Source organism: Dipodomys spectabilis, unplaced genomic scaffold, assembly GCF_019054845.1.
Source record: "Dipodomys spectabilis isolate Male_0828 unplaced genomic scaffold, ASM1905484v1 ptg000573l, whole genome shotgun sequence".
Taxonomy (NCBI): Eukaryota; Metazoa; Chordata; class Mammalia; order Rodentia; family Heteromyidae; genus Dipodomys; species Dipodomys spectabilis.
Window position 1 is genome coordinate 516,589 of NW_024871250.1, and position 17,105 is coordinate 533,693.

General features: G+C 56.6%; 1 protein-coding gene across 1 annotated transcript; it reads left to right on the forward strand.

The window, feature by feature from the left end:
* The first annotated feature begins 10,318 nt into the window (after positions 1 to 10,318).
* Pglyrp2 (peptidoglycan recognition protein 2) lies at positions 10,319 to 16,122 on the forward strand. Its single transcript, XM_042670657.1, has 5 exons — positions 10,319 to 10,447; positions 11,566 to 12,513; positions 13,955 to 14,165; positions 15,377 to 15,677; positions 16,031 to 16,122. The coding sequence occupies exons 1-5, from the start codon at positions 10,381 to 10,383 to the stop codon at positions 16,040 to 16,042; spliced, it is 1,539 nt and encodes a 512-aa protein (XP_042526591.1). The 5' UTR covers positions 10,319 to 10,380; the 3' UTR covers positions 16,043 to 16,122.
* The last annotated feature ends 983 nt before the right edge of the window (positions 16,123 to 17,105 follow it).

Genomic DNA, 17,105 nt, shown 5'->3' on the forward strand with positions numbered 1-17,105 from the left:
ACCCCTGTCTTCATTTCGATAACTCTCACCTGAGAATCGGTTCCCCGGATGGAGAGAAGGAGGTCCAGAGGGAACATAGTTTGAAGCAAAAAGAAGCTACATACATCCCACGCTCCTGGGTTTGGAGACTGGGGAAGGGAGTGACATCTGAGAAGAGGCTGCAGGGAGCTGGCGGTTAGATTTCAACTACAGGAGGAGTGGGGCAGAGGTGCGTGTGGAGGCTGTGTGTGTGTGCGCGCGCGCGCAGGGACGACTGTGCTGGGCGGAGTCTGAATAGATATCATTGAGCAAAAGAGCTCAGAGACAATGCCCAGGCCCTGAGTTCAAGCCCCACACTGACTAAAAAAAAAAAAAAAGAGGCCTGGCGCTAGTGGCTCGCCCCTGTCATCCTAGCTATTCAGGAGGCTGAGATCTGAGGATCACGGTTCAAAGCCAGCCAAGGAAAGTCCGTGAGACTCTGATCTCCAATGAACCATCAGAAAACCAGAAGTGGTAGAGCGCTACCTTGAGCAAAAGAGCTCAGGGACAATGCCGGGCGCTGGTGGTCACGCCTGTCATCCTAGCTACTCAGGAGACTGAGATCTGAGGATCATGGCTCAAAGCCAGTCCTGGCAGGAAAGTCTGTGAGACTTTTTTTTTTTTTTTTGAGTCCGGTTGTGGGGCCTGAACTCTGGGCCTGGGCGCTGTCCCTCAGCTCTTCAGCTCAAGGCGAGCCCTCTACCACTTGAGCCACAGCGCCACTTCCGGCTTTTTTCTTTTTGCTTATGTGGTGCTGAGGAATCGAACCCAGGGCCTCGAGCATGCAAGGCAAGAGCTCTACCACTGAGCCACCTTCCCAGCCCGAGACTCTTATCTCCAATAAAAAACACTAGAAAACCGGAAGTGGCACTGTGGCTCAAGCGGTAGAGCGTTCCCCTTGAGCTGAAGAGCGCAAGGACAGCGCCCAGGCCCAGAGTTCAAGCCCCAAGACTGACAAAAAAAAAAAAAAGAACTCAGGGACAGCGCCCAGGCCCGAGAAAGAGAGAGAGAGAGAGAAATTTTCAAGGGCAGAACACTTGAGAGGGAATCCTCTAGTAGTTAGGAGAAGGTCTGAGGTTAGAGCGCCTGAGGCCTAGCTTGGGAGGAGGAAGTGCCAACCAGGAGCCTCTTACTCCTATGGCGTTGGGAAAGCCAGAAGACTCCCATGGATTTCTCTGTCTCTCTGTCTCCATCTGTCTGTCTCTGTCTCTCGGTCTCTGTCTCTCTGTCTGTCTGTCTCTGGTCATTTGTGGAGCTTGAACTCAGGGCCTAGGTACTGTCCCTGAAGCTCTCTGTGTTCAAGGCTAGCACTCTACTACTTGAGCCACAGCACCATTTCTGTTTTTTGAGGGGTTTATTGGGGAAAAGACTCTCACAGGGACTTTCCTGCCCAGGCTGGATTTGAACTGTGATCCTCAGATCTCAGCCTCCTGAGTAGCTAGGCTGACAGGCGGGAGCCACTGGCACCTGGCGCCTCCCGAGTTTCAGTTCTTCTGAACACGTACTGGAGAGGAGGGTGAGAGGTGGACGTGTTCTGAAGGGCTGTGCAGGAGTTTTGGAGGTTGGTTTGGATTAGCCTAGAGGTTTGCAACTACAGCAGATTTGGGCAATTGTCCATATGGTTACCGTATTGGCATAGGAGTGCTACTGGCATACAGTTGGCACAGAACACAGATGCTTTTCAACGTCCAACAGCACACAAGGGGGGCGGGGGACGTGACACAGCACTGGCGGCCGTGTGTCAAGCCCAGGGCCGAGGTTGGGAAACGTCACCTCCACGCAGTGGGATGCTCACGCGGGAGGCAGCTGCCATGGACACATCCATGAGTCACCTGCATGAGGAAGAGAGAGTGGACAGCCGGGAAGTGGGCGAAGGAGGTCACGGGAGACAGGAAAACATTTCAAGCTCTCAGGACACAGCCAGACAGGCATGGGATGGAGGTGGAGATTAAAGGGAGGTGGTCATGTGTCCAGTCTCATGTGTGAGATGAGGAGCCCTGGGTCTTAGGAAACAATGGGGCTGGGTAGTTACTAGGTCATGAAGACACCGGCTCCCTGCAGCTCTGGTCTCAGTGGGCTGAGATGAGAGAAAACAGGCTGGTAAGAGAGGCCTGGGTGTTCCCCAGAGTTCTCAAGGCTGACCGTAGGATGACAAAAAGAGAGGGAGGGAGAGCCGGGCGTCTGTGGCTCCCGCCTGTCATCCCAGCCGCTCAGGAGGCCGAGACCTGAGGATCGCAGTTGGAGGCCAGCCCCAGCAGAAAGTCCGTGCAGCTCTTATCTCCAAGAAAACACTCAGAAACAGTCAGAAGTGGTGTGTGCTGTGGTTCGAGCGGGAGAGCTCTCTCCTCAAGCACAAAGAGGCCCTGAGTTCAAGCCCCAGACCAGCAAAGCTAAAAACCAAACCCAGAAGTGGTGCTGTGGCTCTAAGCGGTAGAGGGCTAGCCTTGAGCAAAAGAGCTCAAGGGACAGCGACCAGGCCCTGAATATAAGCTTCAGGACTGGCACGGGGGGGGGGGGGAGGGGGGGGGTAGAGGGAGAGAGGGAGAGGGGGAGAGTTGTAATAGAAACGCAGAAGGGAACAGATACCAAATCTATGAGGTGACAGGAATGTTGCGCAGGGGCCTGGGATGATTTAGGTTATTAGCCTAAGGAAAATGGAAGCCACAGAAGGTTCTAAGCAGAAGAACCTGGGCTGTCAGGTTCTCGTTGGTTGGTTTGTTTGGTGCTAATCCTGGGGGTTTTATCTCAGGGTCTCAGGCTTGTTTGGCAGGCAGGAGACCAGAGCTCAGGGCCTGGGTGCTGTCCCTGAGCTTTTTCACCTCAAGGCTGATGCCCTACCACATGAGCCACCCCTCTACTTTTCGCTTTTTTTTTTGTAGGTTGTGGGGCTTGAACTCTGGGCCTGGGCGCTGTCCCTCAGCTCTTCAGCTCAAGGCGAGCGCTCTTGAGCTACAGCGCCACTTCCGGTTTTCTGGTGGTTCATTGGAGATAGGAGTCTCACGGTCTCTCCTGCCCGGGCTGGCTTTGAACCGCGATCCTCAGATCTCAGCCTCCTGAGTAGCTAGGATTACAGGCGTGAGCCACCAACGCCCGGCTTACTTTTCGCTTTTTGCTACTTAACTGGCAATAAGAGTCTCACAGACATTCCTGCCAGAGCTGGCTTTGAACTGTGATCCTCAGATCTCAGCTTCTGAGCAGCGAGGATGACAGGCGGGAGCCACCAGCTCCCGGCTTCGACTTAGATTTTACCAAGTTCTCTCTGTCTGCAGCACTGAAGCCAGGAGGAGACAGTCCCCAGCTTCCAGCCCCAGGGGGTAAAATTTGGGAAGAGATGAGGTTTGCTGAGACTGGGTGTTGGGGTCAGTGAAAAGTCACTCACTATGATTCAAAGATTTTGGCCTGGATGATTACTTAGGCTGGCGTTTCTTTTTTTATTCTTTTTGGTCGGTCGTGGAGCTTGAACTCACGGCGAGCACTCTACCATGTGAGCCACAGCACCACTTCCAGCTTTTTCTGCATATGTGGTGCTGAGGAATTGAACCCAGGGCCTCATGCATGCGAGGCCAGCGCTCTACCACGGAGCCACCTTCCCAGCCCAGGCTGGAGTTTCTAGTGGAGTGAATGGGAGAGAAAAGGGGAGCAAGAAAGGACAATGCACAGGAAGGAGGAGGATGGAGGAGCATTTCAAGGTCAACAGCGATAAAGGTCCAGGTGGGAGCCAGCTACGATGTTGACACCTGTAATCCCAGCACTTAGGAGGCAGAGGCCGAGGATCACGCATTCCTGGCCAGCTGGAGAAATAGTGTCTCCGGCCAGGGAGACGTTATCCAGGTACTGGTGTCTCAAACCTGTCATCCTAGCTACTCAGGACCCTGAGATCCGAGGATCACAGTTCGAAGCCAGCCCAGGCAGGAAAGTCCATGAGACTCATCTTCAGTTAGCCACCAGAAAACCAGAAGTGTGCTGTGGCTTAAAGGGATAGAGTGCTAACCTTGAGTGAAAAACTCCGAGACAGCATCAAGGCCCTGAGTTCAAGTCCCAGGACTGACAAGAAAAACAGGAATTTAAATGAGTGGATGTAGGGGGGAAGAGCAGGAAGATGCTTTGGGAGGGGTGGAGGGAAGAGAACTCTTTGTCCTCAGAAATCACAGAATCCTGATAGTGATGCAAAGTACCTGGGAGGCAGAAATGGAGGACCACACTTCAAGACCAGCCCTGGCTTCACATAATAATATGAACACATTGATGATACAGCATCTCAACCAATAGCTGGGTGTAGTGGTGGTCCCGAGAGGTGCGTTGGGGGGACTATAGGGGGGCTGCAGTGCGGGCCAGCTCGTTGCGGGGCTATAGGAGGGCTGCAGTGCAGGCCAGCTCTGGCACAAAGCAAGACTCGTTATGACAGAATGGTTCAAGCGGCAGAACGCCTGCCTAGCAAGCTCAAGGTCCTAAGTTCGAATCCCAGGAGCACCCCAAAACCAGATCTGTCTTCCCCTAGAAGGAGGGACTATGGCTGTGCCCGCCCCACACCCTAGATCAGAGTCATGGAGATAAGACACCTCACTAGCTGAGGCAGAGACCTTGTCCACCCTGGGCTTTGGGGTGACCCAGCCCTTCCCCTCCTCCACACTCACCTACCTGCATTTCCCCATAGGTAGGGGTTAATCTCCACCTCCCTCTCCTAAGAGCAGAGAGACATGGGATCAGAGAAGTAGCTAAGACCAGGGACAACTCCTCCCAAGTCCCCTCTCTCCCACTCACCCTGAGTAGAACCCGCCCACCCTCCACGCAATCAAGTGCTCTCCTACTCCCAGCCAATCAGATTCCAATCTCCTGATGCTCAGCCAATAGGACTCAGTCCTCTGCCCCTCAGTCTTTTAAACTCTGCAGTCCCACCTCTTAGCCAATCAGACTCCATCCTCTTTTCAGCCAATCTTACTCTTCTCAGCTGACTAGACTCCTCCCCCACTTCCCAGCTAATCAAAGTTGGTCTCTTAGCCCATTTAACCAATGTTTTCCACGTTCCTGTCTCTCAGCCAATCAGACTTTGCCCTACCCCCTCCTCAACCTATCAGAAGCACTTCTCTTGTCCCTCAGCCAATAAGAATGCTCCTTTGCATTCCTAGGGAAATGACTGCTGAAGTCTGTTCAGTTAAGCCAGCCTGGGTTACATAGCAAGACCCTACCTCAAAGAGGAAGAAGGGGGCTGGGAAGGTGGCTCAGTGGTAGAGCGCTTGCCTAGCATGCACGAAGCCCTGGGTTCCATTCCTCAACACCACAGACACAGAAAAAGCCAGAAGTGGCACTGTGGCTCAAGTGGTAGGGTGCTAGCAAAAGAAGCTCAGGGACAGTGCCCAGGCCCTGAGCTCAAGCCCCAGGACCGGCAAAAGAGGAAAAAGAAAAAAGAATAACTGCAAGGCAGACCAGTTTAGCAACTGTTTGTTTCACCCCCTGGGCCCCTGGATACATCTATACATCAAACACATAATTAGGGCTCCGTCTCCTGCCTTTCCTGCTGTCACTGGCTGTGACATAGGTATTAGATTATGCAATTATGCAGTGGATCCACCTGGGACTCACACTCAGGTCTGTCGGGTCCAGGGGCCACAAAGCTGCCTGGAAGACCATCCCTTGCGCCCTCCCCGTAAGAGGCTGCCACTAGTGCTCACTCAGAGGTTGGGAGCCATTCTGATGGTGACTGGACTCAGGCTGGCACGGGGCTGCCTCTCCCACCTGAGTGTCCTTGTCTGTCAAACGGGGAGAGTATCGGCCTCGAGTCCTCTCCTCACTGGCTTTGGGAAGCATCAGAGATATGAAGTGTGCCAAAAATAACTGGGCAGGGGCAGGTGCTGGTGGCTCATGCCTATAATCTCAGCTATTGAAGAGGCAGAGATCTGGGGATCGCGGCTTGAAGCCAGCCTGGGCAGGAAAAATCCATGAGACTCTTATCTCCAATTCATCACACAAAAGACCAGAAGTGGAGTGGTGGCTCGAGTGGTAGAGCACTGGCCTTGAGCCAAAGGAGTTCAGGAACAGTGCCCAGGCGCGGGTTCAAGCCTCAGGACTGGCAAAATAATAATACAAAAAATTAATAATAATAATAAGAAGAAGAAGAACGACAACAAAGCAAGAAGCCAAACAAGTACAGATGCCCAAACATTCACGGCAGCACTTTTACAATGAGCAATAACCCAACTGGCCATCCAGTATCACACAGATACAAAAATGCCATCTATCCACCCAATAGAATATTACACAGCCACAAAAAGAGAACGGGGTGTGGCTGCAATGTGGGTAACCGCGACTGAGCCTTGAGAGCCCCGGGCTGCGTGAAGGAAGCTGCTGCGCCGCGGGGCACAGATGAGCTGCTGCCAGGGCCGGTGGGAGGAGGGGTGCGATTGCTTTATTGGGTGCAGGGTTTCCATTCGGGGTGATGAAAATGTTTTAGAAACAAGAGGTCAGGATTGCACAATGCTGCAAGTGTTCTAAATGTCACTGAATTGAATGACTGCTTTCATGTCTTGTGAATACATATCCCTTAATAAACAGGGACAGCCGGGAGCTGGTGGTTCACACCTGTCACCGCAGCTAAATAAATATAAATATGAATATATATATATATATATATGCAAGTCTTCCATAACAACAAAATATCAAAAGCCTGAAAGGGCCAGGCTCATGCCTGTCATCCTAGCTCCTCAGGAGGCTGAGATCTGAGGATCACGGTTCAAAGCCAGCCCGGGCAGGAAAGTCTGTGAGACTCTTATCTCCAAAAAATCACAAGAAGACCGGAAGTGGTGCTGTGGCCCAAGCAGTAGAGCGCTCACCTTGAGCTGAAGAGCTGAGGGACAGCGCCCAGGCCCAGAGTTCAAGCCCCACAATTGACCAAAAAAAAAAAATCTGGAAGTGACACTGTGGCTCAAAGGGTAGAGAGCTGACCTTGAGCAAAAAAAAAAAAAAAAGCTCAGGGACAGCATCCAGGCCCTGAGTTCAAGCCTCATGACCAACAAAAAAGCCAGGCTGGAGGCATGGCTCACACGGTACAGCATCTTGAGTAACAAGCCATAAAACAAACAAAAAAAAAAAACAAGAAAGAGGGGGCGGATTCATGGCACACAGCCCCCCCCATTTTCCCTCCCCTCACGCACCCTTCCCTGCCAAGGCTGTGTGGAGGGTCCGTGTGCAATACCGGCAGCTGATTAAATCTCACCTTTGGTCTTCCACAGACAGACGGTGAAGGAGGCCTGGGCGGGGTGAGAGTCCTCAGCACTGGCTTTTAGTGTTTCCCTGCAGCCAATGGGTCCGACCCACGGCAGCCGGGGCTGGCTTCAGACACAGTGGCAGGCATGGCTGGGTCAAGGCCCAGCTTTAAGGCCCTGCCGGCTCCCGGGGGCAGGAGGGGGGCAGGAGGGGGGTCGGGGGGTGGGGGAGGCTGCGAAGCAAGGGAAGTCCTGCATTTGGAAGGCGCCCAGGGTAGGGAGGTAATTCCTGACAGACTCTGGTCTGGCGTTGGCAGGCAAACCTCTAATCTTTGAATGGACTGTACCTGTGGGTCTGGGTGGGGCCAGTGGGGTGGGTAGACTCCCCCCTCAAAGGCCGACCACTCCAGGCCCAACTTCCTGCTCATCATACAAGGTGCACCTGCCCGGGCTGGTGTTGAAGCTCCATCCTCAAATCTCAGCCTCCTGAGTCGCTGGGATTCTAGGCCTGAGCCTCCGGTGCCCGGCTGGCTTGCTTTTCCTTTTCATTTCTTTCTTCCTTTCTTCCTTGGGCTCACTTGGCTTTTTCATCTCTAGGCTGGTGCTCTACCACTTGAACCACAGCTCCACTTCTGGATTTTTGCTGATTCATTGGAGATAAGAATCTCGTGGACTTTCCTGCCTGGGCTGGCTTCGAACTGAGATCCTCTAGACCTCAGTCTGGTGCCCGCTCTCTGCCCATGGCTGTAGAAGGTGGAGGCCTCCCCCCACCCCCCAATTCCCAGACCCCAGGAAATTGCCTCTCACTCCCCATTCCATGACTTTCTTCCTGAGGCCCCACTGTGACCTGGCTCTGTGTAAGGGGGTGGCTGGTCCCCTAGGAAGTCGGCCCTGGCAGCTACGCCCCATGGGTGCATTCCCCGTGGGTGGAGTCCTGGGGGAGGCCTCGGCCTGCGTCAGTCCGGGCTTTCCCAGGCCTGGAACAGCTCTAGAAACTCTGGTTTGGGGCAGGAGGCCCACGAGGGGAACAGCTCACCTACACGGAGCCTGCCTGGCCCACAGCAGAAAAAACCTGGGCCGAGGCTTGTGGCACACCCCTGTAATCTCAGCAACTCAGGAGGGGAAGGCAGGAGGAGCAAGGGTTCCAGGCCAGCCGGGGCTACATCCTCGTAAGACCCTGCTTCCAGAGAGAAAGAGGGGAGGGGGGAGACAGAGAGAGAGAGAAGTGGGGGGGGGAGAGGAGAGAGAAAGGGGAGGAGGGAGGCCCACTTGGTAGAACTAAGCCACAAGCACCCTGAGAAGAGCAGGAATCCCACCCAGAAGGACTCAGCCACCAAGTACCCGAGAAAACGAAGGATCTCACTTGGGAGTACTCAGCTATAAGACCCCGAGAGGAGTGGCCTTCCACTCAGAAGGGACTCAGCCACAAGTACCCAGAGAAGAACTCAGCCACAAGCACCCAGAGGAGGGGATTGTTCACAATCAACCAAGGTGAGTCTAGACACTGGCTCCTGGGATAAAACCAGGATCCTGAAGGCTCAGGTCCAACATCTGCTCTCAACCCCATCCAGGAGCGGGAACAGAGTAAGAGCTGGAGTGGCCGCCTCTTTCTGGGCTTTATGGACTGAGGCTGAGCAGACCAATAATCCCCAGTCCTTTCCTGAGTCTGAGCTCTGGCAGCACAGGACGTAGGGGGCCTGGCCGGCCTGGCTTGCTATCGTTTGAATCCGAATGTCCCCCAAACCCAGCCCATGGCACTTCTAGGAGGAGGTGGAGCCTATAAGAAATATGGGGTTGAGCCGAGCACTGTGGCTCACACTTGTAATCCCAGCTACTCAGGAGGCCGGAATCTGAAGATCATGGTTGGAAATTAGCCCGGGCAGGGAAGTTGGTGAGACTCATCTCCAAGTAACTACTAAAAAAAAAAAAAAAGCTGGAAGTGGAGCTGCGGCTCAAATGGTAGAGTGCCAGCCTTGAGTGAAAAAGCTCAGAGACAGCCCCCAGGACCTGAGTTCAAGCCATAGGACTGGCACAAAAAAAGAAAGAGGGCTGGGAAGGTGGCTCAGTGGTAGAGTACTTGCCTTGCATGCCTGAGTCCCTGGGTTCGATTCCTCAGCACCACATAAGCAAAAAGAAAAAAGCCGGAAGTGGCGCTGTGGTTCAAGTGGTAGAGCGCTAGCCTTGAACTGAAGAGCTGAGGGACAGCGCCCAGGCCCAGAGTTCAGGCCCCACGACCGGACTCCCCCCCAAAAAAAAGAAAGGAAAGAGAGAGAGGGAGAGGGAGAGACAGAGGCAGGGACAGAGAGACAGAGACAGACTAACTGTAGGAGTCTATACCTGGCCTCCTAGCTCCTCGTTTTGTTTTTCTCTTTTTCCTCTTATGTATTTAGCTTGTTCTAAAACTTGAACTCAGAGCCTAGTGCTGTCCCTGAGCAATTTCTTTTTGTCCTCAAGGCTAGAGCTCTACCACTTAAGCAATGGCTCCATTTTGTCAGTCATGGGGCTTGAACTCTGGGCCTGGGCGCTGTCCCTCAGCTCTTCAGCTCAAGGCGAGCGCTCTACCACTTGAGCCACAGCACCACTTCCCAGTTTCTGGGGATTGATTGGAGATAAGAGTCTCATGGAGGGCTGGGAAGGTGGCTCAGTGGTAGAGCGCTTGCCTTGCATGCATGAAGCCCTGGGTTCGATTCCTCAGCACCACGTAAGCAAAAAGAAAAAAGCCGGAAGTGGCGCTGTGGCTCAAGTGGTAGAGCGCTAGCCTTGAGCTGAAGAGCTGAGGGAAAGCACCCAGGCCCAGAGTTCAGGCCCCACGACCAGATCAAAAAAAAAAAAAAAAAGAGTCTCATGGACTTTCCTGCCAGGACTGGCTTTGAACTGCGGTCCTCAGACCTCAGCCTCCTGAGTAGCTGGGATTACAGGCATGAGCCACCGTGCCAGGCCTAGCCTCCGGACGTCCTGACAGGCAGGGAGGATGGGAGAGGAGAAGGGGAGACCTTGAGGCACAGATGACCTTTGGCCTAGGCGGGGGGGGGGGGGGGGGGGGGGAAACAACTGTGCCATTCACCGCTGGACTTTGACAGGGCAGCAGGCCGGGCAGGGTGCCTCCCGGCTGTCTCTTTCCAGCCCGCCCAGCGCTGTCCACCAAGGCCGGCTGGAGCTCAGCATGGCTGGGGGCGGCCTCTGCTTCCTGCTCGTCCTACTGCTCGTCCTACGGCTAGGTGGAAGCGCAGGTAGGTTGGAGGCAGGGCGGAGGTGGGCGGTGCATTCTGGGCTCAGCAGAAGTGTTGGGCCTCCATGTGGGCCGAGACCAGAGACAGCAGGAGCCCCAGCTGTCCAGAAAGCTCTGGGCTGAGGACTTAGCAAGTGGCAGTGAGGAAAAGAGGCAGAAGAAGAGGTGGTATTTTGTTTTGTTTAAGCCAACACCGGGGCTCGAACGCAGAGCCTCATGCTCTGGCTTGGCCTTTTCCACTCAAGGCTGGCGCTCTACCACTTGGGCGACGACTCTGCTTCTGGTGTTTTTTTTTTTTTTTCTAGTTAACTGGAGATAAGAGGCTCATGGACTTTCCTGCCTGAACTGGCTTCGAACCTGATCCTCAGATCTCAGCCTCTTGAGTAGTGAGTATGACAGAAGTGAGCCACCAGCGCCTGGCTTTCTTAGAGAGTTTTAAGGAGAAAAGAAGAAAGTTAGAAAACAAGAATAAAATGAACTTTCTGAAGAAGGGTCAGGATTCTCAACGCAGGCTTTGGCTATTAAAACTTCCTGGCTGGGCACTGGTGGCTCACGCCTGTCATCCCAGCTACTCAGGAGGCTGGGATCATGGTTCAAAGCCAGCCCGGGCAGGAAAGGCCATGAGATTATCTGCAACAAACCACCAGAAAAGCAGAGGTGGTGCTGTGGCTCAAGTGGTAGAGCGCTCGCCTTGAGCTGAAGAGCTGAGGGACAGCGCCCAGGCCCAGAGTTCAAGCCCCACGACTGACCAAAACAAGCAAATCTATGGGTTCGAATCCTGCTTCTGCTACTTCCTAGCTGTGTAGCCTTCAGCTGGTATCTTCACTTCTATGAGCTTCTGGGAACTTGTTCTATTCAGAGGGCTCAGAAAACCTATTGCTGAGTGTTGTCCTGAGGATTCAGTTAGGCGGGTCTGTGATGGTGGGGCCTGAGACACAGTAAATGTTCAGTAAACCTTGGCAATGACCAACACCTCACTCCTAACCCAGCCCTCCACCGCCGTGAGCCCCCAAGCGGCCTACTCCCCCCGCCAACTTTCACCCGATGCCACGTTGCACCCCCCTACCGTCCTGGCGCTGTGGCCGGACCGCCGGATGGACGTGCTGTCTCTTCCCATAGATTCTCTGCCTCTGCTCATGGACTCTATCATCCAGGCTGTGGCCGAGCTGGAGCAGAAGGAGCTGGAAGGAGGCCCAGCTGCCTCTGTCCGGGTGCTGCTGTCTGCGGGGTCCCCCGGCGGCCTCCCCCCGTTCCTGCAGGACTCTGTGAGCCCCGGGGCTTCCCCGCTCCACCCGGACCCTCTGGGGGCCGAGCTGCGCGCCCTGGTGGACCGAGTGGCCCAGCACGAGGTTCGGGGCAGGCAGGAGCGCGGGGTGCTGCTGGCCCCCGACGGCTCCACCGTGGCCCTGAGGCCTCTGCTCTTGGGGCTGGAGGCCGGGCAGCAGGGGCGCAGGGCTGTGCCTTTGGGGGACGGCCTCAGGCTCCCGGGGGACACCGGAGGAGACACCCTGGCGGGATTCAGGAATGACTCTGCCAATGTCACCTGGCTGGGGGAGCGAGCCGAGCCCCCCGCCGCCGTGGACAGCCTCCTGGCCGCCGCCCTGGCCACGGAGCTGGGCCTGGCTTTCCTCCACCCGAGCCCCACCCCGAGCCCGCCCGGCCTGGGCTCTGAGGGCTGCTGGGACCAGCTTTCCTCCCCCCAGAACTTCACGCTGCTCGACCCCCCCACGGCCCCCCTCACCATGGCCTTCCTCAACGGGGCTCTGGATGGGGTGCTCCTCGGGGATCACCTGAGCCGCCTCCCGCCGCCCCGGCCCCGGCTCAGCCTCCTGTTGGGACAGTACTATGGGGCTGGCGTGGACGGAGACCCGGCCTTCCGCAGCAACTTCCGGCGGCAGAGAGGGGCGGCTCTGATTTCAGCCCCCAACCTGGCCCAGCAGGTGTGGGGGGCCCTAGTTCTGCTGCAAAGCCTGGAGCCCCAACACCCCCAGCTACACAACAAGAGCCGAGAGCAGCTGGCCCAGGTGGCCAGCTATGCTTCCCAAGAGTTCACCGAGGCCTTCCTAGGTAAGATCACCCCACCTCCCCACCCCCCGCCCTGGGGCTCAGCCCCTCAGAATCAGACATTCCCACCCCACTCCATCAGGAGGATCCGGGGACAGTGGCTCAGCACACATGAGAAAATGCTGACGTTGGGCCTTCAAGGATGAACAGGAGTTGATCTGATTTTTTTTTCTTTTGGCTAGTCTTGGGGCTTGAGCTCAGGGCCTGGGCGCTGTCCCCGATCTTCTCTGTGCTCAAGGCTGGCACTCGATGACTTGGACCACAGCACCACTTCCGGCTTTTTCTAAGTGGTTTATTGGATGGAGCTCAGAGTCTCACAGACTTCCCTGCCTAGACTGGCTTTGAACCGTGAGCCTCAGATCTCAGCCTTCTGAGTAGCTAGGTTGACAGGTGTGAGCCACCAGTGCCCAGCTCCTTTTTTTTTTTTTTTTTAAGTCAGTTTTCCATGACTGTCACAAAATACTGAGACAAAGAAACTTAGAAAGAAGAAAGGTTTGTCTGGGCTTACGGTGTGGTAGGTTTCAGTCTGTACCATTGGTCCCTTGGTCCTGGGACTGAGCCTAAAACACGACCGATGACCAACTTCTGCCCATTAGGCTAAGCCTCCTCCATGTTCCCAGCACCTCCCAGTTACACCAAACTGAAGACTGGGCCTTTACCATCCAGGGCCCGTGAGCTCCACACTGGCTGGAGTATATGCATAGACAATTGTGTGCCAGCGCATTCCAGCCAGCGGCTCAGCAAACACGGAGGTTCAGCCGGGAGTTGGGCCAGCAGCTACACCTGTGCATCTATCTTGAGGCTCCATGCTTCACCTCTCTGAATCTTGCCTATCTTAGAAAAGCTGCATAAAAGCCACTGCATCAGGCTGGGAAGGCGGCTCAGTGGTAGAGTGCTTGCCTCACATGCATGAGGCCCTGGGTTCGATTCCTCAGCACCACATACACAGAAAAAGCCAGAAGTGGTGCTGTGGCTCAAGTGGTAGAGCGCTCGCCTTGAGCAGAAGCAGCTCAGGGACAGCACCCAGACCTGAGTTCAAGCCCCAGGAGTGGCAAAAAAGAAAAAGAAAATAACAAGCCACTGCAACTTCTTGGATTGGCCGGTTGGTTAGGAAGTTGCACACCACCGGAGAGTTCAGTCAGAGCCCCCTTTGGCTGTCGGTGCCAGGAAGCTTAGGCTGGCTTCGAACTCGCCATCTCCCCTCGTTTGCCCGCTGGGCGCTGGGATGACCCGGATGACCCGCCACACCTAGCTGATGTTTGTTATTATTGTTTTTCTTTCCGTGGGCCTGGTTCGGGGATCCGGGAGAGAGATCAGATCTGGACGTTGTGGGACGGGATGACTCCCGCGGCCCGGGGGTCCCCGTGCGGGGTGACGGCGGGGGGCCGAGGGGAAGGCCCCGCTCGCCGCGGGATGCCAGCCTTGGGTGCCTGTCCATCCGCAGGGTGCCCGGCCATCCACCCCCGCTGCCGCTGGGGCGCCGCGCCGTACCGGGGCCGCCCGACGCCGCTGCAGCTGCCGCTCGAGTTCCTCTTCGTGCATCACACGTTCGAGCCCGCGCAGCCCTGCGCCAGCTTCGCGCGCTGCGCCGCCAGCCTGCGCGCCGTGCAGCGCTTCCACCAGGACGTGCGCCGCTGGGACGACGTCGGCTACAGGTGGGCGGGGCCGGGCTCGGCGGGGCGGGGCGGGCTCGGCCTGAGTGGGCGGGGCTGAGTAGCGTGATGGGCGTGGTCAGTGGGTAAGAAAGCGAGAGGGGCTGAGCAGAGTGGGTGGGTGGGGCTGGTCGGCTGAGGTGTGTGTGTGTGCGCGTGCGCGCGCGCGGTGGGTGTGGCTGAATAGAGTGGTGGTGGGGTCGACTGGTGGTGGGCGTGGCCAGCAGACCAGGGTAGACTGGGCAGGTGGGGCTGGCAGCCGGTGAGGAGGGAAATGGGGGCGGTGCTGGATAGGAAGGTGGGTGGGGCTGAGGAGAGTGGATGGGCGGGGCCAGCAGACTAGCGTGGAGTGGGCGTGGCAGGCAGGCAAGAGTAGACTGGGCGGTGGGGCCGGCAGCCAATGAAGGGGATCAGAGGCGGTTCTGAGTAGGCTCATGGGCAGGGCTGAGTAGAGTAGATCTACTTGTTTGAGCCTGCGCCGTCCTGCCCTGCACTAGGTACCAGACAAAGACTGGGTGGGTTGGCTACCAGACAAGAGTATGCAGGGTGGGAGGAGCTGAATGGAGTGGATGAATGAAGGGCTTAAAGACTGGAGTAGGGTTGGTGGGCGGGGATGAGTCGAGTGGAAGGGCGGGTCTAGACTAGAGGAGACTGGATGGGTAAGGCCGGAGGGCGACTGTCGGCCGGGCTGAATGTAGTGGGAGGAGGAGCTAGAAGACGAGCTTAGAGTGCACGGGCGTGGTTTAGCAGGCGGAGTGGGCGGGGTCAACGGCAAGACTAGAGCTGGTGAGTGGGGCTGAGCTCGAAACAGCTAACCAGTGGGAGATTCTGGGATTGGAGGGGAAGACGCAGGACCTGTGGTGGGGTCTGGGTTTGGCATAGGACGGAGGTGGCCCGAAACAGAAAAGGGCCGTGAACTTGGCAAAAGAGATGAACCTGGGGACAAGTTCATCCGAGGATGAAGTTGAACTTGAAGATCCGTTCAAGACGAGGCTGGGGACAGGTGGAAGGGGGCGTGGCCGGCGCTGATGCCGGCAGGCTGGGCCAGTCCCCACCGGCGGGATCTGGGGCCGTTCGGGGCTGAGCTGAACCGGGACAGGTGCGGTGGGTCAGCGCTGACCTGGGGGTGCGGGTGGCCCCAGGTGGAGGGGGCAGGACTTGGGGGCGGGGCCTCCCCCCACGCTGTGGTGCCTCCCTTCCGTCCGCTCTTGCAGTTTCGTGGTGGGATCCGATGGCTACGTGTACGAGGGCCGCGGCTGGCACTGGGTGGGCGCTCACACGCGTGGCTACAACTTCCGGGGCTTTGGCGTGGCCTTCATAGGCGATTATACGGCGAGCCTGCCCACCGCAGCCGCGCTGCGCACCGTGCGGGACGGGCTCCCCAGGTGCGCCTCGCGTGCCGGCCTCCTGCGGCCCGACTACACGCTGCTCGGGCACCGCCAGCTCCGGCGCGGCACCGACTGCCCCGGCGACGCCCTCTTCCACTTGCTACGTACTTGGCCGCACTTCATCCAGGTGAGGCTGCAGCCGCCCCCTGACCCCTTGACCCCCTGGTCCCCTGACCAGTCACTCCCAGGGGTCACACAATCTCTCCAGATCCAAACCACAACCCTCCTGTATGCCTTACCGCCCTCCCAGGCCTGGGCCTCGCCTCTGACCCCTACACAAAGGCTTTCTGGTGGGTTGTGAGGGGATCACTCGGGTAACTCTAGCGTCTCCGATATTCTAAGTGTCTGCTCTGCCCACCCAGGCCTGCAGCCAGCTTTGCACCCATTCCCTCGCTTGGGGCCTGGCCCCTCACCCTTGAGGGAGGACAGACCCAAGCCACACCCCTTCCCCCAGTCTCACGGCCCCCTCGTCTCTTCTAGACTGTAAACTAAGAGCTACCCGGAGAGTCTGGAGAGTCTGTCCGAGACCCAGGAAGGCGCTACCCGGGGTGATCCTACCGCAGCCACAGACTTGCAATAAAACAGCAGGAGCCACAGAATTTCTGTTCACACCTTGTCTGTGTTTGCGAGCATTTGTGTTCCTTTGGCCCAGAAGCAAAACCTGAGGCAGAAATTCCAGTCCAAAGCTTTGGTGCTGTGGCTCAGGGCTAGGGGGCGTGGCTTCACGCTAGGGGCGTGGCTCAGCGCTGGGAAGCTTGGTTCAGCGACACGGGGCGTGGCCTAGGGCTCCGAGGTGTGGCTCCCCGCTGGGGGCGTGGCTTCACGCTAGGGGGTGTGGCTCAGCCCTGGGAAGCTTGGTTCCATTCCAAGAGGAGTGTGGTTCAGGGGCGGGGCTCGGCGGTGGTGGGCGGGGCCCACTGCTCAGAGGCGTGGCTCCACGCTAGGCGTGGCTGGACGCTAAGAGCTTGGCTGAGATCTAAGGGGCGTGGCTCCGTGTGAGGGGCGTGGCCTAGTTCTGTAGGGCGGGGTTACGTGCTAGGGGGTGTGTCCAGCATGCTGGAGGCCCTGGACTTTATCCCTAGCACCACACACACACACAAATAAACAAATTTACTTTCTTCTGGTCAGGCACAGTGAGTCTGACATATAACCCCAGCTACGTAGGAGGCATAAGTAGGAGGATCCCATCCATGTCAGCCCAGGCACAAAATGTTAAACTAAAGTAAAAAGCACTGGGGGTGTGGCTCACAGGGTAGAGCACCTCCCTTGCAAGTGCGAGGCTTGAATTCAAAACCCGTAGGTACTGGGCTGGGAATGTGCTTAGTGGTAGAGTGCTTGCCTAGCATGCAGGAGGCCCTGGGTTCGATTCCTCAGTACCATATACACACAAAAAGCCGAAAGTGCTGCTGTGGCTCAAGTGGTAGAGCCCTAGCCTTGAACCGAAGCAGCCCAGGCCCTGAGTTCAAGCCCAGAAACAGCCAAACAACCAAAAAAAAAAAAACACCAAAAAAACAACACCCTAGTACTACCGGTTAACCGTGACTCACACCTGTAA

Coding starts and splice junctions, on each gene's coding strand:
- Pglyrp2 (XM_042670657.1), top strand. CDS start 10,381: ATGGCTGGGGGCGGCCTCTGCTTCCTGCTCGTCCTACTGCTCGTCCTA. Junction 10,448..11,565: donor ACGGCTAGGTGGAAGCGCAG/GTAGGTTGGAGG, acceptor CTCTTCCCATAG/ATTCTCTGCCTCTGCTCATG. Junction 14,166..15,376: donor TGGGACGACGTCGGCTACAG/GTGGGCGGGGCC, acceptor CCGCTCTTGCAG/TTTCGTGGTGGGATCCGATG.